Genomic DNA, 20,561 nt, shown 5'->3' with positions numbered 1-20,561 from the left:
TGACAACGACTATAAATGACTGCATGCATATATTCCTGGTTTGACTAATCCTCAGGCTTCCTTTCGCACCTAGACAGGCCCGCTAAATCACCCAATTTGAATCTCAAAGAAAATGTCTGGGACTATTAGAACAGCGGATGACATGTGGTAGTTAACATCCTCGAAGTCTGGTATCTCTACATGATCTTATTAGCGATGATCGGCTTAATTTGGTTATGACATACCTAGGAAAACTTGCTGACTCTCTTTCTCGCCGACTGGAAGCCATTATCAAGGTTAGAGGTAATGTTACACGGTTTAATATGACGGGCCATGTGGGTGTCTAACTTTTTTCTTGGGTGCTTATTATAAGATACATATGTGAATGTCTCTCTTATTGCTAGAAGTTCTATGGAAAGTCGATAGTCATAGTTTCACTGTTTTAGGATTTAACAGATCTCTGCCGCTGTGTCCCTCCGTGCGTTTTCTAAACCGTCCTGGAGACGAATACATTGGTCCATGTGACGTCCTCCTGAGAGACAGACGTATGTGACGCTACCCATGGAACAACATTGTCACGTAACTGTCGATCGCCACTTCGTTGTGTCGTTGTTGCTATTAGATATTAAAACAAACACTAGTTAGAGTTCCTCTTTACAGGAGATACGCGTGTAAGACAGATCGTAGTGCAACTGCTATAGGAAGAGAGAGTAGGTTATCGGGTCACATACGTAGGCACGTCAACCAAATGGGCGGCATTCCTGAAGTGTAGGAGGTGAACGAATCCGCAGTATAAAAATCGACCAAGGTATCACACTAGTAAGACAATGGACTCGCATGCTGGAGGACAGCAGTTCAAATCCCTTTTCTACCTTAATGTCCTTACATTTTATTAATATACTGGGAGAAAGTTTCTTTCTGGCTCATAACTGCAAACAGTGAGCCGTTTTTAGAGTCTACTTATGATGAATTCGATGCAAATTATTTTAATGCCCATGACAAGTTCATCAGCAATTGCTATTTATCTCTAAATAATTATCTCCAAATAAATTTGCATCTCAAAATCTAACTGATGAAAAGTAATTAATATACACAAGGTAGCGGTTCTTAAGAGCAACCTTCGTGGGCACGGCACATAGTCAATTCCCAGGCAGATGACGCTTCATAACTTCTTTCATGGCCTTATTATGTTGTACATGCCCTGTGGTCTGCAGGTAGCGTCTTCGACAAGTAATTCAAAAGTTCTGGATCTCACGTTCGATCCCTGCAACCGATCAAATTTTGAGTAAAAATCATTAGCAATAGCGGTCGAAGCCTTAAAGCATAAGGAATCACCCTCATACTACCAACGGCCTTGTCAAAGATGGCGGAGGAGCTGACAGAGTTGTAGGGCAAGCCCCTGCCCTTGGACGGAGAAACCGTCCAAGAAAGACAAAAGAATCAGTAACCATCAACGGCATGATGATATAGAAGGCAATGGAAACCACTGCAGTAACTACACATGACGTTTATCCACATGACATTTCGTGTATAATTTAAAGTGCCATGATGATCTCTCCGTTAGAAAAAGATTCAGGATTAGTTTCACATTCGGATCTCTGGGAGGGGATTGCCAACAGGAAGGTAACTGTGAGAAAAATATGAAAAACCAACGAAGGGGTAACATTCTATGACCCGGAGCGTGGAATGTCAGAAGTTTGAACGTGGGACCGAAGCTCAAAAATCTGAGAAGGGATATGCAACGGCTCAATCTAGATATAGTGAGGGATCAGTGAAGTGAATGGAAAGAAGATACACATTTCTAATCTGGCGAATAAACGGTAATATCAACAGCAGTAGAAAATAGTATAACGGGAGTAGGATTCAGGATAAGAATAAGAGAATTACTGTGTACGTTTCAATGATAAGGTTGTCCTAATCAGAATCGACAGCAACCAACGCCAACAACAATAGTTCAGGTATATATTCTGACATCACAAGCAGAAGATGAAGACATAAAGCATGTGGAGATACTGAACGGGCAATTCAGTGTGTAAACGGAGATGATAATTTTGTAATCATTGGGGATTGCAACGCAGTTACAGCGGAAGGAATAGGAGTCATAGTTAAATGGTTCAAATGGCTCTGAGCACTATGGGACTCAACATCTGTGGTCATCAGTCCCCTAGAACTTAGAACTACTTAAACCTAACTAACCTAAGGACATCACACACATCCATGCCCGAGGCAGGATTCGAACCTGCGACCGTAGCGGTCGCGCGGTTCCAGACTGAAGCGCCTAGAACCGCTCGGCCACTCCGGCCGGCTGTCATAGTTACAGGAGTACATTAGTATAGGTATAGGTATAGGTACAGGTATGGGAGAGGAGAGTGATTAATGGAGCTCTGCAATAAAATTCATCGACTGACAGCGAATACACAGTTCAAAAATCACAAGAGGAGGGGGTATACTTGTAAAACGCCCGGAGACAAGGGAAGGTTCCGTCTGTGTTATTCATAATCAGACAGAGATTGCAAAACCAGATGTTGGATTGTAAGGCGTACACCGGAGCAGATATAGCCTCGATTCACAATTTAGTAACGTTGAAGACTAACCTGGAATTAAAGCGAATCGTCCGGAAAATCAGTGTGGGAAGAAGGGGAATAAAGAAGTACTGAAGAATGATCAAGTGTCAAAGGATGAAGATATGCGACAGTGAATATCAGTACGCAGGTCAGCTGAAGAGGAAAAGGGCAGCAATAAAACGGGCATCACAGAAGTTGGACCGACAAACATATACAGGGTGTTACAAAAAGGTATGGCCAAACTTTCAGGAGACATTCCTCACACTCAAATAAAGAAAAGATGTTATGTGGACATGTGTCCGGAAACGCTTAATTTCCATGTTAGAGCTCATTTTAGTTTCGTCAGTATGTACTACTTCCTCGATTCACCGCCAGTTGGCCCAATTGAAGGAAGTTAATGTTGACTTCGGTGCTTGTGTTGACATGCGACTCATTGCTCTACAGTACTAGCATCAAGCACATCAGTACGTAGCATCAACAGGTTAGTGTTCATCACGAACGTGGTTTTGCAGTCAGTGCAATGTTTACAAAAGCGGAGTTGGCAGATGTCCATTTGATGTATGGATTAGCACGGGGCAATAGCCGTGGCGCGGTACGTTTGTATCGAGACAGATTTCCAGAACGAAGGTGTCCCGACAGGAAGACGTTCGAAGCAATTGATCGGTGTCTTAGGGAGCACGGAACATTCCAGCCTATGACTCGCGACCGGGGGAAGACCTAGAACGACGAGGACACCTGCAATGGACGAGGCAGTTCTTCGTGCAGTTGACGATAACTCTAATGTCAGCGTCAGAGAAGTTGGAAGTTGCTGCTGTACAAGGTAACGTTGACCACGTCACTGTATGGAGAGTGCTACGGGAGAACCAGTTGTTTCCATACCATGTACAGCGTGTGCAGGCACTATCAGCAGCTGATTGGCCTCCACGGGTACACTTCTGCGAATGGTTCATCCAACAATGTGTCAATCCTCATTTCAGTGCAAATGTTCTCTTTACGGATGAGGCTCCATTCCAACGTGATCAAATTGTAAAATTTCACAGTCAACATGTGTGGGCTGACGAGAATCCGCAAGCAATTGTGCAATCACGTCATCAACACAGATTTTGTGTGAACCTTTGGGCAGGCATTGTTGGTGATGTCTTGATTGGGCCCCATGTTCTTCCACCTACGCTCAATTGAGCACGTTATCGTGATTTCATACGGGATACTCTACCTGTGCTACTGGAACATGTGTCTTTACAAGTACGGCACAACATGTGGTTCATGGACGATGGAGCTCCTGCACATTTCAGTCGAACTGTTCGTACGCTTCTCAACAACAGATTCAGCGACTGGTGGAGTGGTAGAGGCGGACCAATTCCATGGCCTCCACGCTCTCCTGACGTCAACCCTCTTGACTTTCATTTATGGGGGCATTTGAAAGCTCTTGTCTACGCAACCCCGGTACCAAATGTAGAGACTCTTCGTGCTCGTATTGTGGACGGCTGTGATACAATACGCCATTCTCCAGGGCTGCATCAGCGCATCAGGGATTCCATGCGACGGAGGGTGGATGCATGTATCCTCGCTAACGGAGGACATTTTGAACATTTCCTGTAACAAAGTGTTTGAAGTCACGCTGGTACGTTGTGTTGCTGTGTGTTTCCATTCCATGATTAATGTGATTTGAAGAGAAATAAAAAAATGGGCTCTAACACGGAAAGTAAGCGTTTCCGGACACATGTCCACATAACATATTTTCTTTATTTGTGTGTGAGGAATGTTTCCTAAAAGTTTGGCCGTACCTTTTTGTAACACCCTGTACAGAAGAAAGATAACTGCAAAGGAACCTTGGATAACAGAGGGAATACTTAAACTGATTGACGAATGAAGCAACTACAAGAACGTTCAGAACAAGACAGGAATAGAGCAACACAGGTCGCATAGGAAGCGTAGGCGAAATGGCTACAGGAAAAATATGAAAAATCGGAAAAGACATGGTGGTCAACAGGTATGAATCAGTATATAGAAAAGTAAAAAAAAAAAAAAAAAAAAAACTTTCGGTGAAATTAAAGCAAGGGCGGCATGTCTGAGAGTGCCTTGGGGATTACGTTGGTGGAAACAGATGAGAGAGCACATCGAAAGCTTTTACGATAGGTAGCACTGGTCTGATGACATGATAGGAGAAGATCGACGTGGAAGACATAGTGGATTCAGTGTTGGAGCGAGGGTTCAGCAGACCCTTGAATGACTTGCAACCAACTAAGAAATGTCGATATGGTGCCTGTTCTTTCGGAAAGAACAGACAATATTGATGACCTACAGCAATCTGGAACGAAATAAGAATTATACACTCCTGCAAATGGAAAAAAGAACACATTGACACCGGTGTGTCAGACCCACCATACTTGCTCCGGACACTGCGAGAGGGCTGTACAAGCAATGATCACACGCACGGCACAGCGGACACACCAGAAACCGCGGTGTTGCCCGTCGAATGGCGCTAGCTGCGCAGCATTTGTTCACCGCCGCCGTCAGTGTCAGCCAGTTTGCCGTGGCATACGGAGCTCCGTCGCAGTCTTTAACTCTGGTAGTATGCCGCGACAGCGTGGACGTGAACCGTATGTGCAGCTGACGGACTTTGAGCGAGGGCGTATAGTGGGCATGCGGGAGGCCGGGTGGACGTACCGCCGAATTGCTCAACACGTGGGGCGTGAGGTCTCCACAGTACATCGATGTTGTCGCCAGTGGTCGGCGGAAGGTGCACGTGCCCGTCGACCTGGGACCGGACCGCAGCGACGCACGGATGCACGCCAAGACCGTAGGATCCTACGCAGTGTCGTAGGGGACCGCACCGCCACTTACCAGCAAATTAGGGACACTGTTGCTCCTGGGGTATCGGCGAGGACCATTCGCAACCGTCTCCATGAAGCTGGGCTACGGTTCCGCACACCGTTAGTCCGTCTTCCGCTCACGCCCCAACATCGTGCAGCCCGCCTCCAGTGGTGTCGCGACAGGCGTGAATGGAGGGACGAATGGAGACGTGTCGTCTTCAGCGATGAGAGTCGCTTCTGCCTTGGTGCCAATGATGGTCGTATGCGTGTTTGGCGCCGTGCAGGTGAGCGCCACAATCAGGACTGCATACGACCGAGGCACACAGGGCCAACACCCGGCATCATGGTGTGGGGAGCGATCTCCTACACTGGCCGTACACCTCTGGTGATCGTCGAGGGGAGACTGAATAGTGCACGGTACATCCAAACCGTCATCGAACCCATCGTTCTACCATTCCTAGACCAGCAAGGGAACTTGCTGTTCCAACAGGACAATGCACGTCCGCATGTATCCCGTGCCACCCAACGTGATCTAGAAGGTGTAAGGCAACTACCCTGGCCAGCAAGATCTCCGGATCTGTCCCCCATTGAGCATGTTTGGGACTGGATGAAGCGTCGTCTCACGTGGTCTGCACGTCCAGCACGAACGCTGGTCCAACTGAGGCGCCAGGTGGAAATGGCATGGCAAGCCGTTCCACAGGACTACATCCAGCATCTCTACGATCGTCTCCATGGGAGAATAGCAGCCTGCATTGCTGCGAAAGGCGGATATACACTGTACTAGTGCCGACATTGTGCATGCTCTGTTGCCTGTGTCTATGTGCCTGTGGTTCTGTCAGTGTGATCATGTGATGTATCTGACCCCAGGAATGTGTCAATAAAGTTTCCCCTTCCTGGGACAATGAATTCACGGTGTTCTTATTTCAATTTCCAGGAGTGTATATTAATATCTTCAGCTGCTGACGGGCGTTGATATAAATCAACAGAGACAGATGAAAATGTGTGCCCCGACCGGTACTCGAACCGTGGATCTTCTGCTTACATGGCAGGCGCTCTATCCATCTGAGCCACCGAGGGCACAAAGGACAGAGCGACTACGACGGCCATGACCTTCCTCTTCTGGGCGGATCCACACACATTACCCGAACTCTTGCGGGACTTGGTAAGAATGTCTTCCACGAGTATTGAGTGTGTTGGGTATGGACACTACGAATGTAGTGTGTGGACATACAAGGTGAGAATGTGGGTCTCGCGGGAGGCGTGCGCGAGATAGTCAGTGCCCTCGGTGGCGCAGATGGATAGAGCGCCTGTCATGTAAGCAGGACACCCCAAGTTCTAGTCTGGGTCGGGGCACACATTTTCACCTCTTCCCATAGATATATATCAACCCCCATCAGCAGCTGAAGGTATTTACACTACTGGCCATTAAAATTGCTACACCACGAAGATTAAGTGCTACAGACGCGAAATTTAGTCGACAGGAAGAAGATGCTGTGATATGCAAATGATTAACTTTTCAGAGCATTCACACAAGATTGGCGCCGGTGGCGACACCTACAGCGTGCTGACACGAGGAAAGTTTCCAACCGATTTCTCATACACAAACAGCAGTTGAGTGGCGGTGCCTGGTGAAACGTTGTTGTGATGCCTCGCGTAAGGAGGAGAAATGCGTACCATCACGTTTCCGACTTTGATAAAGGTCGGATTGTAGCCAATCGCGATAGCGGTTTATCGTATCGCGACATTGCTGCTCCCGTTGGTCGAGATCCAATGACTGTTAGCAGAATATGGAATCGGTGGGTTCAGGGGGGGGGGGGGGGGGGGGGGGGTAATACGGACCGCCGTGCTGGATTCCAACGGCCTCGTAACACTAGCAGTCGAGATGACAGGCATCATATCCGCATGGCTATAACGGACCGTGCAGCCACGTCTCGATCCCTGAGTCAACAGATGGAAACGTTTGCAAGACAACAACCATCTGCACGAACAGTTCGACGACGTTTGCAGCAGCATGGACTATCAGCTCGGAGCACATGGCTGCGGTTACCCTTGACGCTGCATCACAGACAGGAGCGCCTGCGATAGTGTACTCAACGATGATCCTGGGTGCACGAATGGAAAAATAAGATTTTTTCGGATGAATCCAGGTTCTGTTTACAGCAGCATGATGCTCGCATCCATCTTTGGCGACATCGTGTTGAATGCACATTAGAAGTGTGTATTCGCCATCGCCATGCTGGTATATCACCCGGCGTGATGGTATGGGGTGCCATTGGTTACACGTCTCTGTCACCTCTTGTTCGCACTGACGGCACTTTGGACAGTGGACGTTACATTTCAGATGTGTTACGAGCCGTGGCTCTACCCTTCATTCGATCCCTGCGAAACCCTACATTTCAGCAGGATAATGCACGACCGCATGTTGCATGCCTGTACAGGCCTTTCTGGATACAGAAAATGTTCGACTGCTGCCCTGGCCAGCACATTCTCCAGATCTCTCACCAATTGAAAACGTCTGGGCAATGGTGGCCGAGCAACTGGCTCGTCACAATACGCTAGTCACCACTCTTGATGAAGTGTGGTATCGTGTTGAAGCTGCATGGGCAGCTGTACATGTACACGCCATCCAAGCTCTGTTTGACTCAGTCTCCAGGCGTATCAAGGCCATTATTATGGCCAGAGGTGGTTGTTCTGGGTACCGATTTCTCAGTATCTATGCACCCAAATTGCGTGAAAATGTAATCACATGCCAGTTCTAATATAATATATTTGTCCAATGCATACCCGTTTATCATATGCATTTCTTCTTGGTGTAGCAATGTTAACGGCCAGTAGTGTATATAGTTCTGGCAATTCCGGCCATGAACCTCTACTTCTGTGCGGATGTACACGTATTCCCCGAACTCTTACGGGACTTGGTAAGACTGTCTTCCACGAGTAATGAGTGTGTTGGGGTGGGACACTACGAATGTAGTGTGTGGACCTACAAGGTGAGAATGTGGGTCTCTTGGGAAGCGTGAGGGAGATAGTCCCTGCGGTCGCGCTGTATTCTCTGCCCTCGGTGGCTCAGATGGATAGAGCGTCTACCATGTACGCAGGAGATCCCGGGTTCGAGTCCCAATCGGGGCAGGCATTTTCACCTGTCCCCGTTGATATACATCAACGCCCGTCAACAGCTGAAGGTGTTAATATATAATTCTAATTTCGTTTTAACTAAGATAGAAGAGAGATATTATTATTTCGGAATTTCTGAAGTCACTGAGGGAAGTGGCAACCAAATGGCTATGCAAGTTGATGTGTAGAACAATGGGACAGGAGACATACTGTCAAACTTTCAGAAAGATATCATCCACACAAGAGGCCACCCATCCGTTACATCACGTGTTAAGGACGAGGGAGGGGGGCGGGGGGGTCATCGAAGTGTGACGTCATATGACATGGGGGAGGGGACGAGTCATAAGCTTCGTGACGTTACATACATAGAGTTTTGTTTTTTGTTTTATATTATAGCTCTAATCCCCAACTAACAAAGAACGTTAAAACAATACCAATTCTAATACTTGTTTATTTAGGTTTAAATTTGTTTGTATCTTTTTTTTGGCATGTGACAGCTGTGTGATGTGATTGTTGTTCACACTCGCTGTAGAGACCGCGCAAAATACCGTGACCGGTAGATGCGCAGTCAGCAGAGCAGTTGTGGGAAGATCGATAGTAGTGGGGTTTACAGGCAGGCGCTACAGGGGAAATGCCGAGTGTTGAAGGGGAAGTGCCGTTCTAAACTGAAGCTCACAATTTTTGTAAACATTACGTGAGGGCCCTCCATACCCACACTTGTATGGTGACCACTCAGAAATATCTGTTACTTCTGGTTGGGCTAGCATCTATAACAAAATTCCACTGAAAACGCAGCGATTTATTTTCACTTGACTTGTTAACCATATGTAACTTTCAGAGAGGCGTCATGAGTGGCGAATTTTGAGTAAAACCTACACATTTCTGTAGTTGCCATAACCAAATTTCCTTTTTTTGCCAAAACACAGCGGAGTTTACAAAGTGCCACCACACTAAGAAGTTGTGTAGACACAGCGGTTTATTAACTTCATTAAGTGAGAAACCACGGAAAAGTAAGGCCATTAGCTTATGAAAAAGCACATCCTTAGTACAAAATAAACGTGTATTGTCTTCAGTTATGTTGTTCCCGAACCCACAGCATTTCTAGTTTCACCAGCTATCGATGGCCTTCAAAAATTAAATTTTTCATTAAAAACGTCTGTATTTAGTGAAATAACACAGTAGGTAATGAAGTTTTGCATAATAAACAAATGGTAAAATACTCTACTCTTTGTACGCTAACATTTGCCAAAATCTCTATTTGGTATCTCAAATCGTTCATGAAATATGAGGAATGTTGTGGATATTTCAGTCTGGTTTTATCGCTGGTGCGGCGCCATCGAAAATGTGTGTGCTACATCAGATGAATTTTCTCAAGATTGGTGACAGATTGAGACTTCCATCGACGTCTAAAGACAAATTCGATGCATTAGCTAAATTTCAAATGTAGCAACATATTATGTAATATCCACCAAACGCAAAATAATAGCGACCCTTATTTTTCATTGCAAACTTGTTAGAATTTATCGCAGTGTCTTACTTCCATGTAAATATAGCGATTTTGTTCGACCTTCCTGCAGTCTCTTTCTTGCTAAGTAATGTTTCCTGATGTTCAAAGTCGTTTCGTACAATTTCCTAATGTCCCCTTCTCTGTTCATATTATACAGGATGTTACAAAAAGGTACGGCCAAACTTTCAGAAAACATTCCTCACACACAAATAAAGAAAAGATGTTATGTAGACATGTGTCCGGAAACGCTTAATTTCCATGTTAGAGCTCATTTTAGTTTCGTCAGTATGTTCTTCCACCTACGCTAAATGGAGCACGTTATCATGATTTCATACGGGATACTCTACCGGTGGTGCTAGAACATGTGCCTTTACAAGTACGACACAACATGTGGCTCATGCACGATGGAGCTCCTGCACATTTCAGTCGAACTGTTCGTACGCTTCTCAACAACAGATTCGGTGACCGATGGATTGGTAGAGGCGGACCAATTCCATGGCCTCCACGCTCTCCTGACCTCAACCCTCTTGACTTTCATTTATGGGAGCATTTGAAAGCTCTTGTCTACTCAACCCCAGTACCAAATGCAGAGACCTTTCGTGCTCCTATTGTGGACGGCTGTGATACAATACGCCATTCTCCAGGGCTGCATCAGCGCATCAGGGATTTATACATGTATCCTCGCTAACGGAGGACATTTTGAACATTTCCTGTAACAAAGTGTTTGACGTCACGCTGGTACGTTGTGTTGCTGTGTGTTTCCATTCCATGATTAATGTGATTTGAAGAGAAGTGATAAAATGAGCTCTAACATGGAAAGTAAGCGTTTCCGGACTCATGTCCACATAACATATTTTCTTTATTTGTGTGTGAGGAATGTTTCCTGAAAGTTTGGCCGTACCTTTTTGTAACACCCTGTATACTGACGAAATACAAATGCAACGTTTGGGCCAAATGTTCAAAACGGTTCAAATGGCTCTGAGCACTATGGGACTTAACATCTGAGGTCATCAGTCCCCTAGAACGTAGAACTACTTAAACCTAACTAAACTAAGAATATCACACACATCTATGCCCGAGGCAGGATTCGAACCTGCGACCGTAGTAGCAGCGCGGTTCCGGACTGAAGCGCCTAGAACAGCTCCGCCACCGCGGCCGGCGTCAAATGTTCAAATGTGTGTAAATTCCTAACGCTCAATCTGTACAAAAGCTTAAAAAGGTTACTACACTGTCAAACCTCGCACCGTAAATATCATCCCATAAGGAGAGACGATGGTGATAAAAAAATCTTATTTACTACTAAAAATTAATTTGAACACCTCTCTTCAAGCCAAAGTTTTATCTTTCATTGTACTTGTCCTAGAAGCGTAGTTGTTACTGTTCTTATACGTACCTGCAGAGAAAATGGTCGGAAGAGCAGAATGGAAGTGACAGCGTCTGGTGAGTTCTTCACATTTTCTCGTCCTCAAGTTCATTATTTCCTTACGTCATACTTCTAGCGGGTGGGCAAATGTTGGCTACACTGTTGTCTATAAGAAATGAAGCACTAAGGGCTCAGACATCCCATGTTTGTTATTGTTAGTTTTTAAGTACAGTATTTCATTCATGCGCATATTTGCAGTAATACATGTTATACCCTTCGTGTAAAGCGTTCTTCTGGTTACGATGCCGCGTTTTAATAATCATTAGATTAGATTAGTTTTTCGTTACATATATCCGTGTTGAGAAGATCCTCGTGGATGTGTAACATGTCACTTTTTTTTAAAGCTGAAATAACAGGACTAATAGTATGAATATATACAATACATCACTTGTTTATATTAAAAAATTCGCCAATGGAGTAGAATGAGTTGGCCACTAGTAAGTCTATCAAGCTCCTTTTAAACTGATCTTTATTTGTAACTAATTTTTTTATGTTTGCTGGCAAATTATTGAAGATGAGTGTTCCTGAGTAGTGGACCCCTTTTTGAAATAAAGTATATGCTTTTAAGTCCTTGTGCAGATCATTTTTGTTCCTGGTATTGTATGTATGAACTGAGCTGTTTGTTGGAAAGAGAGATATATTATTTAGGACAAATTTCGTTAAGGAGTAAATATACCGAGAGGCAGTAGTTAGTATACCCAGTTCTTCGAAGAGGTTTCTACAGGACGTCCGTGAATTTACTCCACAAATAATACGTATTACACGCTTTTGGACTCTGAAAACTTTTGTTTGACTTTAAGAGTTACCCCAAAATATTATACCATATGACATTATGGAATGAAAGTAGGCAAAGTATGCAAGCTTTTTCACTTTTATGTCGCCTATGTCTGCTAACACTCGAATTGCAAATACAGATTTGTTAAGACGTTTTTGCAGTTCTGTGGTGTGCTCCTCCCAACAATTTATTATCAAGTTGTAATCCCAGGAATTTAAGGCTGTCAACCTCTTCTATCCGCTCTTCTTCGTACTTTATGCATATGCTGGGTGGAAACCTCTTACAGGTTCTGAATTGCATGTATTGAGTCTTTTCGAAGTTTAATGTCAGTGAGTTGGCTTTAAACCATTTATTGTGATTCTTGAGTTTCTCCCGGCGTATTTGATAATCCACGGGTGTACTGCCGGTCTATAGTGTCCAACGGGCACAATATTTCGGCGATCAAACATGTCGCCATCATCAGGTGAACTGGCGGACTGAGCTCCTCTGAACGTGCCGGCACGGAGATCCGTACGCTATGACTGCTCAGGGGGAACTGGGTTCGGTCGCGGCGGCGGCCGATTTTAAATACCCTCCGCCGTCCGCGCCCCGCGCCAGGGTCGCGCGGTGGAACAGATTGCGACGAAATCCAAGCCGATGAAGTCAAATATCAGCAGTAAAGAGAGGGCGGCGCTCTGAAATTGTTGTCTTACTGGCTGACAAAGGCAATGCTACAGTTGTTGTCTCCTATAAGGACTACACTGATAAGATGCATAGCCTGCTAAATGACGATTCCTACCGGAAGATCAGCGTTGACCCTACAAAGAAGGTGGAGAACAAGACAAGGGTTCTTCTCAAGGACGCAGATTTACCGGAGGGTGACGCTAAGAAATTGTTACTCCAAGGTCCGGTACCGCTTAGACTATATGGACTGCCGAAGGTTCACAAAGAGGGGGTACCATTACGCCCCACTGTCAGCAACATCAGGGCACCTACATATTTGTTGGCCAAATACCTGACGGGAATATTAAGTCCTTATGTGGGTAAATGCCCTCATCACATCCGTAATTCCGTTGATTTTGTTAAACGCCTTGATAGCTTCAGGTTGGATGAGTCAAATATCATGGTGAGTTTTGACGTGTCCTTATTTACGAGGATACCCCTGCGAGAGTCGCTAGAATTGATTAGTCAGAAGTTAGACGAGAATACCACTGAACTTTTTAGACATCTCTTGACTTCCACGTATTTTCTTTTTAATGGAGAATACTATGAACAAATGGAGGGAGTCGCCATGGGTAGCCCACTCTCACCGGTGGTAGCGAATTTGTACATGGAGAACTTCGAGGAGGAAGCCCTGTCATCCGAATGGAAACCTACTTGCTTTTTCCGTTACGTTGACGACACGTTCGTCATCTGGCCACATGGTATGTATAAACTCCTTGACTTCCTTATACATCTAAACTCCATATACCCCAACATCAAGTTCACTATGGAGACTGAAACTAAGGGTAAATTACCTTTCCTTGACGTCTTGGTCAAGAGAAGGGCTGACGGCACCCTAGGTAATGGGGTGTATCGGAAGACAACGCACACTGATCTGTACTAGCACGCAGACAGCTGCCACCACCCTTCACAGAGGAATGGGGTACTTAAAACTCTAGTACATAGGGCGCGCACTATCTCTGACGCAGAGAGTCTACCCCAGGAATTGGAACATCTGAGAACTGTATTTCGAAAAAAATTGGTACTCAGAGTGGCAGATTCAACGTGCTCTCCGCCCAACCACTGCAACACAACCTTTTGAGATGGATGAAGTCACGAGGGAGGAGGTAGGCACTGCATTTATTCCATACACAGGTGCACTCTCGGGGAAAATCGCCCGCATTTTGAAGAAACACCAGGTCGGAACTGTGTTTTGTCCTCCGAATAAAACTCGTGCACTGGTGGGGAGCGCCAAAGACGACCTCGGTTTGAGGAAGGCCGGCGTGTACCAGATTCCGGGTCAATGTGGCAAGTCATATATTGGTCAGACGATGCGTACCGTCGAGGATCGATGCCGTGAACACCAGAGGCACACTCGACTGATGTATCCGAGCAAGTCGGCGGTCGCTGAAAATTGTTTGTCGGAAAATCACGCTATGGAGTATGACCGCAGGAGGATTCTGGTACAGACGTCGAGATACTGGGACAGCGTTGTTAGAGAGGCCATCGAAATTCGCACCAATGACGACCTCATAAACCGTGACTGTGGCTATAATCTTAGCAAGGCTTGGGAACCAGCGATTGGGTTAATCAAGAGTAAATCGAGCAAACGCATAGTTGTGACGACCACGGCGGACAGAGCCATCACACCGACGTCATCTCAGACGCAGTCGCAATCTGTTCCACCGTGCTACCGTGGCGCGGGGCGCGGGGCGCGGACGGCGGAGGGAGGGAGTGCGCCGCGGGCGGAGGGTATTTAAATCGGCCGCCGCCGCGACCGAACCCAGTTCCCCCTTAGCAGCCATAACGTACGAATCTCCGTGCCGGAACGTTCACAGGAGCTCAGTCCGTCAGTTCACCTGATGATGGCGACATGTTTGATCGCCAAAATATTGTGCCCGTTGGACACTATAGACCGGCAGTACACCCGTGGATATTTTGAAAACCATTTATTAATATCCATGAAAATATGATTAGCAGATCTTTCTAGACCTACACTCGACATACTTTTTATTGCAATACTTGTGTCATCTGCTAACAAAACGAACTCTGCTTCTGGCAGTGTAACTGATGAGAGATAATTAATGTACACAAGAAAAAGCAATGGCTCTAAGATGGATCCTCGTGGGACACCACATGTAATTTCTTCCCATTCTGATGATGACTGATGACTTAATTCTCTAGTTCCTTGCACTGACACCCTTTGTTTCCTGTTAGCGAGGTATGACTTGAACCATTTTGCAGCAGTGGCTGTGACACCATAGAATTCTAATTTACTTAAAAAGATGTTGTGGTTTTCACAATCGAATGCGTTTGACAAATCACAGAAAATACCTGCTGCTTGTAACTTGTTATTTAATGAATTAAGTACATTTTCACTGCAGGTGTAAATAGCCTTTTTGATATCAGAACCCTTCAGAAATCCACACTGTGTTCTGGATAATATGTTATTTGTGGTCAGATGGTTGAGAAGCTGCCTATACATTACTTTTTCTAAAATTGTTGATAATTCTGGCAAAAGTGAAATCGGTCTGTGGTTTGATGGTATCTCTTTATCCCCTTTTTTGAACAGAGCCTTAACATCTGCATATTCCAGCCAGTCAGGAAATGTCCCAGTTATAATTGACTGGTTACACAAGTAACTTAGAATTGTACTAAACTCACAAGAACATGCCTTAATTAACTTTGTTGATATTTCATCGTAACCACTAGAATGCTTTGTTTTGAAAGATTTTATTATGGAAGTTATTTCTTTTGGTGAAGTGAGTGACATATTCATGCTAGTTTCAGATATTCAAGGCCAGTATTTACTGATCCTGACAATCCCATTCTGTCAGTAACGGATATAAAATACTTGTTAAATAGATTTTCCACACTATGCCCATCGGTTACTAATGTGTCATCTACCCTTAGTGCTATTTGCTCCATGTATATAAGAAGAGGAAGAACACAGGGAAAATAAAATTAACATAGATTCCAAGCTGCGATGTTGTAATTATGGAAACAATGAGTTCTGCTGCTAACAATAAGTAACACACGGCTCACCATTGCCCAGAGACATCTTATAGCAAGAATGTGACTGGTTGAGCTGACAGATTTCGTGCATTGCTGATTGAAAATGCTAACATGGATAACTGGACTGTTGTCTTCTGTGCTGCTTGGAAAGTGTTTTGTGTAAAATGTGCACGAGTGTAGGAAGGAACTGGAAATTACAGAACACTTAAGGTTAGCTTGTGAGACGAAGTTAATCTGTACACGTTGCAAGTACGACGTGACCTATAATTCACATAGCAGTCTTGGTGGTGGAGAAGGACGATCTAAAGTGCACGATGCGAATGTTCAACTTTGGTGTGGTCTTCCATTGGAAAATGATCTGCTACTGTTAATCTCTTTTGCGGTATCATGAACTTGCCAACACCTCCAGGCAAACTTGGGTGCTTTTGTGAACTGATAGGATGCTGTAATGAAGATGTGACTGTAAACCATGAAGGTAGCAATGAAGGAATCTGTAGAAATGGATGGAGGCTCTAGCGACTTGACAGTGACATTAGGCGGTTCTTAGCAAAAAAAGGGGCCGTAAAGTCTCTAAATTCGGTTGTAACTGCTACTACTGGCGATAGTACAAAAGTGATAGACGTTGCGATATTTTCAAAACATTGCAGGTGCACGACAATATTTGTAAGGTCAATGCTAATGGATCAAGTGGAACGAGTGAAACTTTTTTTTACGATCAATGCCCAGATACAATGTTAGGTACAAACACTATATTGGCGATGGTGACGCCAAACTTTCAAGACTATAGATGAGCTGAAACCATATGGAAAGAAATTTAAAATTGAAAAATATGAATGCTTTGGGCACGTGCAAAAGTACATGGGAGCACGGCTTCGAAGGCTCAAGCAAATTTTGGGTTCAAGTATGTTCAATGACGGAAAATCAATAGGAGGGTGAGACAAGCATACTGATGAGGCGATTGAACGTCTACTGAGGTAATATGGGCAGGCAATAAGACAGAATACTACTAACGCTGATATGTGGAATGCAATGTGGACATTGTTCCTTCATACTGCCTCTTCCAGTGAATGCCCTCCATGGATAGCCTGTGCCCAAAAGGTTCCTAGTGCAAATATAATGCCAAAAAAGGACTATGATCACAAGCACTCTTTGCTCGCAGCTGTGACACATTCAGTTTAACCAGTTTTTCGTGACAGCTCAGCCAGAACTGTTACAGAAGTATCTTCACGGTAAACGCAGAATTCTAATGAGAACATTAACAATCTAAATTGGTTACTGATTCCTAAAAGTGTGTTTGTGGGTATCAAAACACTGCACTTTGGCATTTACGATGCAACAGAAGTCTACAACCAAGGGAACAGATTGAAGTGTGACGTATTGAAGGCATTAAGATTTCCAGCCGGAGTGAGCACTGTGTGAGCGCTAAGAAGAGAGGATAGGAAGATCAGAAAGAAGAGATAGGGACATGAAATAAGATGGAACAACTGAACAGAACAGAAGAATAAAGAGGAAACTATTGGAAGGTGAAGAAGAAGATCTTGACATTCCATTCTATAGTGCAGGAATGTACTGAGAAACTTTGGACACCATTTCCCGTAAATTATATATTTTTTGAATTTAAGGAACATTTTTCAATAACCGCTCAAGATAGGCAGATGAAACTTATATATAGGGTGTTCACCAGTTAATAGTATACACTACTAGAGCTTGTTGAGGAGACTTAGCAGATCAAGTTTTACCTATGAACTCATGTCCAGAAACGTCATCCAACGATATATATATATATATATATATATATATATATATATATATATATATATATATATATATAGTGTGTGTGTGTCGTGATTCCGTGATGGTATTACGAACTTTATAGGATGATGGAGAATGATGAATGTATCAATGTATGAAGCGTAAGTATGGGTACCGGTAACGAACATGTCGAAATTTATAAGCGAAAATTGTTCTGATACCTCTGAGAGTGGAATACATATACTGATACTGTTGTTGCTAAGAGTGAAGGGTAGGCAACTTTCAGAGGTGGTAGTATGGACCAACACAAGGAATACATGCCTGAGGTGCTACGAGCACTTCTTCATCTTCGCTACTGTGAAACCCATCTACTCTATTGAACAAGTCCTCATAGGTCTTAAGCTTTGCATTTTACAGCCCATGTTTAGAAGACATCTTTTCTTCTTTTGGTCTATACTGCCACCTCTGAAAGTTGCCTCTCCTATAGTCTTTGCAAAAATAGTACTAGTACATGTATTCCACTGCCAGAGGTATCAGAACGGTTTTCGCTCAGAAGTTTCGACACGTTCGTTCCCGGTGAAGGAACTCTTACCTCAAATGGATACATTTATCCTTTTCCATCATCTTAAAACGTTTGTAACATCACAACAGAATCACCCTCTGTATAAATACATTTGCAGGCGCTGGCTCCTATCATTTTGACACTCTGTAGCGCTGTTGGATGATGTTTCCGGACATGGGTTCCTACGTAAAACTTGACGTATTAAGTTTCCTCTACAATCTCTACAAGAATGTAACATGAATCGTGAAACACCCACGTGCTCTTTGTGGTCAAAATTACATTTTACCACAGCCATTTGACAGTATGTTCAGCAGTGTATAAGTAACTTAATTAAATATAGCTTTTTTTTTAAAAAAAAAATAGGGTTGGTAACAAAAAATTATTTAAAGGAAACCATAAAAGATAATAAAATATCCTAATTTGAAGACTGAACCCTTGTATATGTTGCCAAATTTTCAAGATAGTTTTCCCATAAACGTTCCTAAGATTTCATCAATTCGACATGGGTCAGCAGAGGCACCTTCGGCTCTCGTTTAAAGGGTATATACTCCGACTGCATAATAAATAGGTCATACCCATTGAGAAGCAAAGGACAGTTGAAATTTACATCCTACACCCGCCGAACAGGCGTAACAACTCAGTTAATCAGTTTGAAGAAACCTGGGATGTCATGCTTATTGACTTGTAGCACGTGTACCCTCAGCCATTTGTGTTAAAATCTTAAATCTATTTCGTCATTTAGTGCGAAACAAACACGATTCCCCCCCCCCCCCCCCACCAGTTTCTTCATCCTCTTCCCATCTCCGATCCTGGTTACATTTTTGAGCAACAGCGTATTTTGTAAAGACGACTATCGCAAGATGTAATAAGCAACAGCAACCTATACTGAAACTTAAATTGCTAGATTCAATCCGAAGTAATGAAAGCATAGATTAAGTAGATTACTAAACTGAAAGCGAAAAAAGTGCAGTTACTTGCTTCTTATTAATGATGAAAACGAGCCACAAGCATTCGCAAGACAGTGACGAAAATTTGGACGGACAGTTAGTCAGGATGTAGTAGCCATGCCGAAGACAGAGACGATGCAGTACAGCGAAGCATTCTCCCAACGTACTGTGCAGCTACCATCGACGGCCGTGTCCCAGTAACAAGCACTGTCCGCGTGCAGCGCCACGCCGGCCGCCCGTGGTACTATGCAGCACGTTACTGCGTACTTGTACGGCCGGCGCAAGCGCAGCAATCCCGCCAGGCACGCTTCGAAGATGTCCGTCGACCACTTCCGAAGCTTGCACTCCTGGAAGGTGCAGCCGCCGATGCTGAACTCGATCGCGTCTTGTACGATTGCGCTCACGCGGTCGCAGTCGAAACCGACCTCGCCGTCGACGACTACTTCGCCGTCGACATCAGTATCTGCGTCGCCAGCCGCAAAGGGTTCTGGACGTCCTGCATTCGCCATACGCGCCGGCTTACTGCCTTTTACGTCTTAACTGGAATTTCTTATTATTTGTCGACATTCTCACACGTTTAGAACAGGCGCAAATGAAGTACTGCCAACGCCACACTTACATCATATCACAACAAAACCTTTGGCATATTTTCGCTGGCGTCAAAGATAAGTAACACTCTGAAAACTGTCAAAGAGAAACGCTGTTTTCTCAAACACGAATTTCGTATAGCAGTGTTAGGCATAGACTTACTAAATAAAAACTAGACCGCGCATTGGCGCTAGTGCTGCGTCCCCACATTAAACGTGATAGAAGCTGCCATTTGCAGGGAAACAGTGCGTAAACAGGGTTCGTTGGTGTGCTGCTTTTAATTGTAACAGTATAATGGAAGCAAAGACGCAGACGGAAACAATGTTACATTTCACAGGTCAGTCATTTCTGGTTGTTTGTTAGTTTCTGTTACTTGTATGTAGTATTTTCATGGAGAAATAATACATCATGAGCGTTTGTTTTTGTTAAGGTTTCCCCTTACAAATGATTTTCTAAATCGGAAATGGATACTTGCTACTCGGAGAGAGAACTTCCAACCTACAGCAAATCATTTGCTGTGCTCTTTTCATTTTGAAGAGAATTGTTACATGGAAAATTATGTAAATAAACGTCAACTGAAGGACGATGCTATACCGACAGTATTTGCATTTCCAACTCATTTGAAAAAGGTATAGTGTCCTGGAAATCGTGCAGTATAGGCCTAGGTTAAATAGTGTGGAAATTCTGTCAGTGTGTATAATTTTGAACGTTCCTTTTCCAGGTTACCAAGGCAATCAAATATATATTAAGTATGAATCAGAGGTAGGTCGAATAATTGCGTTTAGATACTTAACATGTCTTGTCAGGTGGTGAGTATACTTCGTAAATGGTCAAATATTTG

At 44.2% G+C, this 20,561-nt stretch overlaps 2 protein-coding genes across 2 annotated transcripts in view; one reads left to right on the top strand and one right to left on the bottom strand.

Annotated features, from left to right (window-relative positions):
• Positions 1-20,561, top strand: part of LOC126355829 (fibronectin type 3 and ankyrin repeat domains protein 1-like) — a 187,008-nt gene that overhangs the window by 153,737 nt on the left and 12,710 nt on the right. The window lies entirely within an intron of this gene.
• LOC126355830 (dynein light chain Tctex-type 1-like) lies at positions 19,152-19,784 on the bottom strand. Its single transcript, XM_050006278.1, has one exon. It carries the CDS (start codon positions 19,639-19,641, stop codon positions 19,234-19,236), a length of 408 nt encoding a protein of 135 aa, XP_049862235.1. The 5' UTR covers positions 19,642-19,784; the 3' UTR covers positions 19,152-19,233.

This window comes from Schistocerca gregaria, chromosome 3, assembly GCF_023897955.1.
Source record: "Schistocerca gregaria isolate iqSchGreg1 chromosome 3, iqSchGreg1.2, whole genome shotgun sequence".
Classification (NCBI taxonomy): Eukaryota; Metazoa; Arthropoda; class Insecta; order Orthoptera; family Acrididae; genus Schistocerca; species Schistocerca gregaria.
Note: the sequence above shows the minus strand (reverse complement) of the source record. Positions and strands in the feature narration are given on the sequence as shown.